This window comes from Anoplopoma fimbria, chromosome 5 (assembly GCF_027596085.1).
Source record: "Anoplopoma fimbria isolate UVic2021 breed Golden Eagle Sablefish chromosome 5, Afim_UVic_2022, whole genome shotgun sequence".
Classification (NCBI taxonomy): Eukaryota; Metazoa; Chordata; class Actinopteri; order Perciformes; family Anoplopomatidae; genus Anoplopoma; species Anoplopoma fimbria.
Window position 1 is genome coordinate 2034378 of NC_072453.1, and position 12092 is coordinate 2046469.

General features: G+C 43.8%; 1 protein-coding gene across 1 annotated transcript in view; it reads right to left on the reverse strand.

Annotated features, from left to right (window-relative positions):
* Positions 1–12092, reverse strand: part of cacna1g (calcium channel, voltage-dependent, T type, alpha 1G subunit) — a 234277-nt gene that overhangs the window by 98707 nt on the left and 123478 nt on the right. Inside the window, 5 exon segments of the mRNA XM_054599520.1 lie at positions 1668–2020; positions 2826–3756; positions 3883–3975; positions 4546–4815; positions 9068–9228. Coding sequence (XP_054455495.1) covers positions 1668–2020; positions 2826–3756; positions 3883–3975; positions 4546–4815; positions 9068–9228 — 1808 coding nt within the window.

Sequence of the window (12092 nt, forward strand, 5' to 3'; positions counted from 1 at the left end):
GCGTGTGTGTGTGTGTGCTGAGGATGGCATCTGGATGTGTTTATAGGCACTGGGTCAGGGACCGAATGTAACCCCAGAAAACCTGGCCAGGATTCACTCTCCTTCTACACACCTACACACAAACAAACACAATACACTTGTCACCTACTTTACTTGCGTTATATAACTTTACACAAAATCACACGTGCCAAAAATAAAACACAATAGCCTCAAACACAACACAAACACCTCCAATCTTGAACCTGTGTGTTTTGATTCAGTATTTTCTCAGATTATATACCCTACTCTGCCTCTGATTGGCTATATACTCTTTTCCCTCATTGGTTGGGTCGGAAGGTTAAGTGGGATAAGTGGGATTGGTTATGGTTAAGGTAAGAATTTTAGGGTAAGCCAATCAGAGGCAGAGTACGGCGGGTTAGGCCTCGCCATGGTAGGAAAAAACAATACCACCACCAGGAGGGTCCAATGACGTCATTCTGTACAATGATGCCAGTGTATATTCCGTGCGAAGCCCTTGAAACAGGTCAAGAGGTGACCATAATGTTACAATTAACTTTCATGGACTGAAAACACACTGTGAAAGGGTTAAAGTTGTAAGACTCCCAGACCGAACAATGCTGTGTTAGCGACCTGTCAATCAAAAGGTAGCCACGCCCTAAAGCATACCCTGCTTTAACGTCTGTTTTACTGTAAATGGGACCATTATTTACAAAATAAACATCATGCTGTTTTGAAAAAGATTTGAAACTAGAGATTGAAATCATGACCTAATGTTTAAAATGTTGACTGAGGTAATTATTTAAGTGACAAGTAGGGTCGTTTTCTCATACACTTCTATACAATCAGACTTCTTTTTACAAACAGAGGAATTGCCCCCCTGCTGGCCATTATAAAGAATTCTAGTTTAAAGTGGCCCTATTATGCTTTTCCACTTTTTCCCTCTTCTTTAGTGTGTTATACTGTATATATTTTTTTACATGTAGAAGGTCTGTAGAGCGTTAAACCTGAAGTCCACTCCTAAAAGGAGTTACCCTCTCCCTCAGAAACACTGCTCCGGAGCAATTTTACGGAAGTGATGTAAAACTCCTTCCGGCTAGTTTGGCAAGTCTGCTCTGACCAATCAGAGCAGTCTTTGCTTTCTGGAGCTAGGAGCAAACGCTACAACGGAGCATTTCAGAGAGAGAGTGAGAAGAGGTGCTGCAGGACAGCCAGGATGAGAAAAACAAGGCGGATTATGAACATTAACGCATGTAAACATGTTGTAACTGTAACTTGAGATAAAAATATGCACCCGGAAAATAGCATAATAGGGCCTGTTTAAGACACTTCAGCAATTGGCTTCATCTTTCAGACCCTGAGGTGGCCGCCTGCCTGATACAGATTGTTTCTTAATATAATGTGTAAAGGGGCTCAATGAGAAATACACCCAGGAGTAAAAAACTGCAGTTTGGCCTGTGGGAGCTATGTAGTTTACGTGATCACACAGAATGACCCACATGTATCTATATAATGAATCTAATACCTTCCTCAACTCTCTTGTAAGGTCTCCAATGTCTCCTGATTATGCACGACTGTTCCACAACGTAGCACCATCGAGCATCTTCACTCAACTCCACACACTCACACTTCTCTTAACGAGACAATCAAATTGTCAGACAAACACTGACCTGCTCGTGGTACTCGATCCCCATGCTCAGAGTATTGATCAGAATGGCGATCATAATCCCTCGTCCGAAATACTCGCTGTCCACGATCTTCTTGAATGTGTTGTACACCAGCCTCCAGAAGTGCACCACCTTCGTTTTGCCCAGACTGCATTGCTGCTTCCTGGGCTGCCGGCCGGTGAACTCGTATATGCCCTCGCTGTCTGAGTCCCCGGGGGTCTCGTTGCCCTCTGACTCGTTGGCCAGGGCCTTGGCGCAGTAGGGGCAACTCTCGGGGTCCAGTGTCATAGCGGCTGTGTCCATGGCACTGCTGGTGGTGCTGAGGTCACGAGCCGACAGCTGGCAGGAGAGCTGGGCTGCAGCCGAGTGAGAAAAAAGGTCAGATGGAGAAACTGAGAAAAAGAGAGCTGCAGGGAAATCAGCGCGATTGTGTGATAAATAACATCAAATGAAGTGAAATAGACAAATTGTCAAGTCCGATGAAATAGATCTGTCATGAACAACAATATTTTGGACAGTTGCTTGAGTATGATAGGGAGTGTTTTCGGTGGCGATGGGCAGTGTGTGCCATGAGTAATGCCTTGTCTCTACAGGCTGTGCTGCCGCCAGTCTGGCTGGCTGCCAGCTTTACCACCGTCAGTACAACCTGCTCAGACCTGGCCTGACTTTTCTGCTGAGCCCACTGTCTTTTAGAACTTGGCCGGAGCCAGACGGAGCTGGCTGCAAGCTTTGACATGAGGGATTAACATTTATTGACTCTAATTAGCATTCTTTCTGTCATTCACCAAAAAGAAAAAACACAACTCTGGATAGTGTAAAAGTTTGAGACTTAATCATGACAAACCAATACCGTACTCCTCCAAATGGGTGATTGAAGAACAAGGAACACTTCCAGTGGTGTGTCACTGGATTTGCTTCACAATGATATGGACATTAAGCACAGATTCTGACTGAATGAGATACTTTTCAAACCCCATTTTGCCTGCCAAAATGTTTTTCTTAATGGGAATACTGAGAAAACTCAGCTGAGCAAAGCACAAAAGAATGCCGCTATTTGAGTTAATCAAACACTCTCCAAGTTTTTGATTGTATTTACCATCATGATTTTCCACGCAATGCATCTGTAACCTAAGCCCTGTGAGATTGCAGTCATGTATCTACCTGCAGGAGCGTGTGTGTCAACCAAGCTTGATGGGCGTCTCTCCAGGTACATGGGTGGGATGTTCAGGTTGAAGCTCATGTTAGTCAGAGTGCTGGCGGCAGCACTCCCTCGTCTGGACTCCGCCAGGGCTCGAGCCTGCAGAGTGGGGTAGTTCTTAGGCCCTGGAGCAGCAAAAGGTACAGAGTTCCTCTTCATTGCCCTAGCAATGGGAGCTGGGGCAAGGGAGGAGGGGCCCGGGGTCGGCCCCAGGTTTGTGGGCGAGGGTGTGCAGCGGAGAGTTTCTGTTTGGAATAAGCTGCGAACTGAAGATGCATTGGCAGCTCCCGCACATAGTTTGGACAAAGTTGGCAGGTTTGAATCCGAGGTGGCTGCTGTCATTGAAGTCGGTGGAGCCAAAGCCAGATGCCCAGCGCCGGTGGTTGCTACATGGGCCCCTCCGTTGTTGTTATGAGCTCCAGCCTCAAAATCCTGACCCTCCACACACCGTATGCCCCCTCCACCCCTCAAGCTGCCATTATCAAGGTGGAAGTGGTGATGGTGGTGGTGGTGGTGGTGCGCCATTTGATGAACAGTCACAGAACCCTGCCTGGAGGACTTCCTTCTCCTTCTCTGGCTGCGTTTGGGCTCCTTGGCCGGGGACAAGGCGGCAATATTGAGCCCGGCACGGCGAGCCAACAGCCTGTAGCCACGGGCCACTTGTCTGGCCCCCTCGCTGACGATGTGGACCAGGTACTTGAGCAGCTCCTCGTAGCAGGAGCCCGGCTCAGAACGGGAGCGGGAGCCCGGCTCGGAGCGGGAGTCCAGGGTGCTGGCGTTGGACAAGAAGCGCTCCCGTTGCTCCTTCATCAGCTGGCTCTCCCTCTGCTTGGTCTCGGAGAACTGCGTAGCGATGACCACCAGGCACAGGTTGATCATGAAGAATGAGCCAATCTGAGGACAAGGAGGGGTGGGCGACATGGTTAGTCACGCACTCGCACATGACTGACCCACTTTTTCAATCATCAGCGGACACACGCACACAGCACGCAGCTGGTGGCCCCATGAAGTGGCACTTACGATGATGAGTAGGATGAAGTAGATGAAGTTGTAGAAGGAGTGAGCATCCATCACAAAGTACATGATGTCCACCCAGCCCTCCAGAGTGATCACCTGAAGAGGAAAATGGGCAGAGGACAGGAATATAGAGGGACAAAGAAGAAAATAGGGATCAGACAACTCAAACAAAGAGCAGAAATAAAAATAGTAACTAAAAAAGACCATATTTCACAGTCCGGAGTGTGCCAAGACTCAGCAGAAGACTAATCCCCAACATTTCTCTAGTGTGCTTTACCCCACGCAGAGCAGCAGCAAGACTTTTGGGGGAACTCATCTCCAATCTGGCTTTCGTCCTCCAAAATGACCCCCAACAGCTAGACAGTGATGAATGGACTCTCCAACAGAAGGCTTATCAGATGATGTCAAGAAAATGGTGTGGGAGAAATTGGTGTGGCTGTAGCGACCTGCTAATCCTGTAAACTCTAATTCTCTGAAACACCAGCCACAATTAGTCGTCGTCGTCGTCCCCACACACACACCCACACCCACACCCCTTATCCCTATTCGTCTCCATCTTGTATTACAGGGTTGGCAGTCAGCCGAACACCATTGTATGTGCCTCATGGCAAAATCTTCCAACAAACGGAATCCTTTTTCAGTCCTGTATGAGTAGCCAATTTTTACCTGAAAGATGGCAATCCACGCGTAGCAGATGTTGTCGAAGTTGATAGCTCCCTTGAAGGGGTTGACCTGACCAGCGGTGCAGTTGTTGTAGTACTGGTTCCAGTTGACGCAGGAGGTGTTGTCGGTGCTGTTGTAAAATTCTAAGCCCAGGGTGCACTGCAGGCCTCCTTCCTCGTACATCTTAATCGAGCTGCAGTACCTCATGCTGTGACCTCCCGGCACGGAGCAGATGAAGGGGTCCTCGTCGTCGTATTTGGTTTGGTAGTATTTCTCCAGCCCCACAGATGGAGGGCTTTGGAGAAGGAAAAAGAGAGGACATCGTATGAATTAGCCTACACTGGTTCTCGTGAGTAAACAAAATGATTGAGAGATGTGCTTAAAGTCTGAAGTAAATCCGCTTTTTTGAGTATTACTAGCATCTGTATTAAAGATTGTTTTCTCCGGTGTGAAAAAATACCCTTTTCTAAATCCATGCATATCTTATGGGAGGTGTATTAAACACTTCCCTTCAAAGTGAGACCTTGTAAGTTTCACACAACAGTGGCCACTGTGGCACTTACAAGTCACTGGCAAATTGAAAAGCCCAAGATTCTCATGAATCAATTCATTCAAACAATCATTTCTAAGTGTTAGACATATTATCATATGTTATCCAATCTGTGACAAGCAAAAACATAATGTAATAACAGGAAAAGGGAAAAGTTTCTCATTACTTCTAGGTGACCAACTAGTGTCTAGTGGATTCAGATATACAGTGATGCCCTGCCATTCATTCAGATAATACTGCCTATCAAGTCAGTGGGGCTAGCCACTGCAGTTTAACTTGAACAGATATAATGAGGATATAAAGTTTGGTCAAGCCATAGTCATAAGCCATAATCTGATTTTTGCTTTGGTGAGAGTGGGAGTCAAGGGCAGTATTAGAGAATGGAGTCGCCTGTCATGGGGACCCCAGTAAATGTATGATGTCACAGTCTGATGAGCCAAGTGAAAGGTCAAAACATCTTTTTACATGAATACTGGGCTTCCATGAGGACACTCACCAAACCTTTGGCAGCCCAAATGAGCAAGGAAGCCTTATATTGCTTCTGCATTTTGATCAATAAACAGAAGAATATGTTTTTAAGAAAAAAGGTATTTGTAAAAAGATACCCTTGGGTCAGGTGCTCACAACAAACTGAAAAAAAATGTATGATATATTTAAATGACATAGAATTATTGTACATTTTCTTTGTAGAGATGATGTACAGATGTGAGGAGTTACAAACTGTGACACCATAAAACATCTAGGCACAAGGATAGCAAAGCATTAAAAGCTAAATTACATTTCAAACATTTGTTCTTCACCTGGGTTTTTACCCAGAACATTGACAAAGGACAATGACACGTCTCTCCTCGGGGAAACATCTTTGTTCAACCCTAACCTGCTTTTGCTGCCAAGTCGAGGCAGTTGAAGAATGAAGTGGTGATTCTGCCTTTGGATTTTCTGGCATTCACTGGGTGGAATTTTAAGTGGATCAACTTTAAAGCCCTAAAGTCTACAGGTTTTAATTCCATGCTTATCCTGCAGCAGCTGATTTGTGCTGATTACCAGTCCTTCCAACAGATAGGAGGGACTAATCAGTGAAGTCAGCTGTAATTGTGTTGACAAACCTGGGGGCTGGACGGCTGGGGAGACCCTTGGTGCGTGTGCATTGTGAGAGACGAGCGCACACGTTTGTTTGTTTGTGTGTCTGGTGATTGTGTGATATCTGGCCCGTCTGCAAACACACACTTTTTCCTTTCCCAGCAAGGTTTATGATTTGCATAGTAGTCCTCAAATACTTGGAGGGACCAGACCAGTCCCACTTCAGGACCACCTCACACTCACTTATCCATTTGCACATTCTTAAAAGCTGTTTCACACTTTGAGATGATCTACAGGAACACTTATTGGTCAGCTCAGCTCAGCACGAAAACACATTTGATTTGTCACACCCTGAAATGACGTATGGGATGTGGTTCCTGCCGGGTGCTGTCACATATTCTCCATCAGCCTAATAAGCAGTCGCTGTCAGCACGGTTAACAGCTGTTACTTTGCTGAAGCACTAAAATATGTATTAGCGATTATGATTACAAGATAAATTGATAACAGGCGGGAACAAAGATGTGTTTATGACTTATATGCCATCCACCTGATGCTGAAATACAGACCTTTCTGATTCAGTGGAGAAAAATTGATGATGATGATGATGACAAAAAAAATATATATGCCGGCTCACCAAAGCCATTATGGATGGACTTAAATTACAGCTGTGAGGTATCATAAATCCTACAGAGAGTAATGAAGCCAGGATGACGGGGGGAACATGAATAAGTCATGGGTGCCCATGTTCCACATACCATGATCTTTCTCATTATTCCAGGGCTCGTGGCTCTCCCATTCATCATTATGATGAGACTCTATGATGAGTAACCTCAACGACTTTAGAGCGTGACCCAGTTTAGTGTGCAGGGTAAAGGTTTTATTCTACAGTGTTACTTTGGCCTCAAGAAGACCTGTTTGCAATCTCATCTGTGTTGTTTATCTCAGCTGTAATAGGACAGTCATAAATAAATAAATATATATCCAGTCACCTTGTGCAACTTTGGAATATATAAGAATTTTATCAATATGGGTTTTTGAAGTGTAAAAATATAACTCAATATATAGACACCTTTTGTGCACAGACATTTTCACTGTCTTTTTCACTATCTTCCTTTGACCATTTTCGAAGGATCACTTTGGTTTATCAAGACTTTAGGCTTGGGTGGCAATCAATTCTAATGTTTATGATGTAAATGTACAAACCCAAGTAATAGTGAAACCTATGGATGTATTAGCCAAGCAAAATAGCGTGTTGCTTAAGCCTCCCTGAATAAATAGAAGTAAGCTGAAATTCTGCAAAAAAAGGGTTTAAGTGTAAGTCATCAAATCTAATTATAAATATATCATAAGTAGTGTAACATTACTACACTGTGTAGTAATTGTAGCGGCATTCTTCTCTCTGTCTGGTGATCCACATTACCACTACTGTAACAGTCTGCGTATTTGCAATGAGCTTGACGCGAAATGATTCTTCAGAGGCAGTAACTCCATTTTAAAAGTTTACTCGACAAAAAACAAAGTTACAAGATTCATTCTGTGCTCAACTTGGCACTACGGTCAAAAAACTGTCTTGCTCCGCAGACTGATTAACCTCAACTGAGGGCTATTGGCTATGACGTCGTCAGTAGCGTAACTAAAGGAGCATTTCAACATTTTTCGTTACTATATAACTGAACACATCTTATGAAGTCTAATATGGCTCTTACAGTAATGTTACTTTTTCTTCAGTGAGGGGTAATAATCAGGACTAACTAATCGTTCAAACCCATTCCCACACACGAATGGCACAGCCCTTGTGGGATCAAATCGTGATCTTCTGGTTGAAGGACGACCTTCAACCAGAAGTACCACTGAGCCACAATCGCCCCCAATGGACGACGGGGAAGCCAGAACAGTTGCCCTTGCAGATGGTTCTTCCCATAATTCCTGATGATAGACACCTCGAAGGGCAGTATCCCGCTTATACCATGATCATTTGCCAAAGAAAAAAATGAGCATAAATAATAAAAGTATTTTTGTCGGAAAGAGTATGTTTTTCACAGGCCATAATTCTGTTTCCCTGTTAAAACCTGAGGGTTTGTTAATACCTGGAATATTCATTACTATCCCATAAGGTTTTTATGCAATGAAAATACTCACTGCTCCAGTAAATAGGACGGACCTTGGATACGATTTGGCAACGGGAGATATTTCAAGTCCGCTCAGCTCAAAGAACCCTTGGCTCAGTTATGAGCTAGAAAGCTAACATCATGCTAGTAAGATTCAAAGCAAATAACATTGACAAACAGTTAATGTAATGTGACAGTATGTTCAACAAATGGGCCAGCTAGCTATCCAGCCATGTCATCGTCCCTGTATTAATATCAAGATTTTCACAAACAAATGTGTAATGTCGGCCGTAGCCTCAAGTAGCGCTTTGAACAGCGAATGGGATGTTCGCTTGTGCGACACAAAGTATCAGTGAGTTCAGAGGGGCAGTGTAATTTACTGTACTTCTGGAAACTTGTGTGTTACAGACTGTCCTGTGGTGTTCAGAGGAGGAGGAACTGAAGGACTACACTGGATATGTCTATTGATGTTAGCTTTCATGTGTTTTGTAACACCTATCTCAATACAAGCTAGCAGCTATAGCTTTTAAATAAACATACTGTACTAATGCAGTGCAATATTTGCCCCTCAGTTGAAGTGACTTGGCATAAATTGGAAATCATAAGTAAAGTATTTAAGTCCACAACTGTCTATCATATTGGACAATCATAATAGTTCTGCCAAACCCTGTAGCTATATTGATCTTGCAGTTGACATTAATGTGAGCATAAAAGATGTGAGCACTGGAATGTAAATTGACAAAACTCTATGTACACTGGCACAAACAACTGTAGTAAACGTTGAACTCACATGGAGAAGTTGCCGAGGAAGCAGCGGTTTCTGAGCAGGCCGGACCACAGCTGGACGCCCACGATGCCGAAGATGAAGAAGACGAAGAAGCATAGCAGCAGCACATTGCCCAGCATGGGCAGGGTGTCCAGCAGCAGGGTCACCAGGATACGCATACCTGAGAGGAGAGACAAGGGAGCGAGGTCAAACAGCCGTGCAGCACACAAGTTGATCACCAATACACACACAGCAGATGTGCACTTGTGTGGATCAGGTGTTTGTTGCTGTTAAGTTTAAAAAAACTATTTCACATCAAGTTGAAGCGCAGCACAGTTCTCAAAGCTGATACGATTACTTGGTCTTGTATTTAATGGAGTGGTCGATATGAGCACCAATCCAAGTACCTCTCAATTTATAGCCGTTCACACCGCCTCCCACAAGTGGACCATTCAGTAGCCAGTGGATGCTACAACACTTTTCACAGTTAAACAGTCAAATAATAATGACAAATGGTAGAAATAATACCCTATTACACATCGCAGTTTAGTCAATTTAATGTCTGCCTCACTCTGTTTTATTTTAGTTAAACAGCTTTAATGATGACTGTCAAAACAGGTTAATTCATTGTAACAGATGGAATGCAGTGCCGCGGGTTACTCGTAAACAATATGAGGTCTGGCTCTTCACAAACAGATGTGATTCACTGTATTCATTTTTCAGGAAGACGTTCTGCCATTCCTAAGTTCTTAGGAAATTAACTAACAATAAAGGAGTGGGACTGAAAATTGATTCTGATTGGCCCTTATAACCGTCTGTCAGTCATGTTCCACTGTCGTATACGACTTGTCACTGGTATTTACCAATCCTCATTGATATATGCCACTGTTTAAATGTCATATGCTGATTCCTAGTGCTATGCCATGCCTTTAAGTTGTAGTTCTCCTTTGTTAAAAGTTGGCACCTACATTACCCACAATTCCACCAGCGACAGTTCAGACGGAGTTGGTATGTGTACGGTATTCTTTACATCACATGAAAACGCACCCTCCAGTTGAATGTCATGATGTTAGCTAGAGGTACACGGTACCAAAGTACATGCCAAGAACCGACATTGGCGATCTATGCACAGCTGTAATAGAGTGCTAATGAGCAAGGCACTGAATACCAAAGACGCTCCATTAGTGACTAAAAGCATTCATAGCATTGTGTCAGCTGTCGGTGTGACTGTGTGTAACTGTGTAAATATGAAGCAGGCCATTCTAGGAAACAGAACGTGTGCTCAGCAACATCCTTTTCAGGATGAATAAAGCTTTAAAATACATTCGGATAACACGACTAGAGTCCTGAGTCAAACGGAAGGAGAGAGATTTGTTCGCAGTCTGTGAGTGTGTCAGCAGTACACCTACAGTTTGCTCCGAATTAACGCCACACTGAAAGACCAGCTTTTTTCTCCTTTCATGCAGTACATCCCTGATTTTGTCAGCTCTGGACAGTGTTCCCTCAAGTTTCTGACAACACACACACACACACACACACACACACACACACACACACACACACACACACACACACACACACACACACACACACACACACACACACACACACACACACACACACACACACACACTTCCTGCCACCCACACACTCCCTCTGCTAAATCTGGCTGTGTCCCTCTGCTGCTGCAGCTCAGATTTTGCTCATATTTTCTTGCATTTATTCTCTTCATTCTTTTTAATGTATCTTTCTGTTCATCTTTCCATCTATCTATAAAGGGTGGAGTCGAAATAACGGAGCCAACAGCTCACGATGATGGAGGTTGCATTATGATGCGTTCAAGCTCAATTCAGTAACAATTTGTATTGGGCAAAGTCAATTCTAACATTACCATGATGTGTTCCAATAATTCAATAATATAACAGATATTAGAGAGGGAACAATGACCTGTTTAACTTCCTAAAAATATCTCTGAGCAACTTATAATACATATTTAAAATGACTAATGCCAAGAAGGGGCATATCTATCTCTCTCTCTCTCTCTCTCTCTCTCTCTCTCTCTCTCTCTCTCTCTCTATCTATCCATCTATCCATCCATCCATCCATCCATCCATCCATCCATCTATATATCTATCTAGTTATCCATCTATCCATCCGTGTTGTTGCCACTGTGTTATCTCTGTCTTTGTCCTTTGTTTCTCTCTCTCTCTCTCTCTCTCTCTCTCTCCGTCCTTGCAGATTACCCTCCCAGCCGTAACCCTGTGAGTTAGGCATCAATAATGAGGATCTTTGCTTCTGATCAGGGGATTTCTGGGTAATTGGAGCGGCCGGGACAGTCCCTATCGTAGCGACGACTTTGCTCCTCTGCTAGGATGACAGCCACTGAGGAAAACACAGGAGACCAAGGGAAGAACACCAAGAAAAGAGAGAGAGAGCCAAACAGAGAGGATGTAAAGCAAAGGGAGAGATGGAGAGACTTTTGAGCCATACCCCTTTAGATGAACTCTATAATGCAAATGTTATGATAATAATTGCTGCTATAAATGAAACACATGTATTTAGAGGGCTTGTTTATAAAAGAAGAAAAAAAAGGATCCCTTCCATGTTCCAACACATTACATTACATTACATTACAACACCTTTCAACTAAACCATGCCATCTGGGAGTGGGACACCAAACTGCATGAGGAACTTTTCATATTTGCAGATTCTGATTCCGTATGGGTACACACTGAGACTTTTGGTGTTGACAGATGGATGGAAAACAAGGAGGATTTTGCAGTGTCGCTGAGATACAGAGAACAAACGAGGGGAAGACAGCCAGGAGACGCAGGGAGGAGAGGAGCAAAGATACAACTACTGAAGGACAGGAGGATGAGTGACAGCGAGGAGTGGCTGCGGGATACGACGGTGTTTGGATCCTCGTCTTTCACAGCAACTCTCTGTCAAAGGGAAATATCTGAATATGAGAAAGTGGCAGCACTGGGAATGCAGAAACTCTTGAAAGACATCCAACACTGTTTTCAAGTTATTTCAATTCAATAA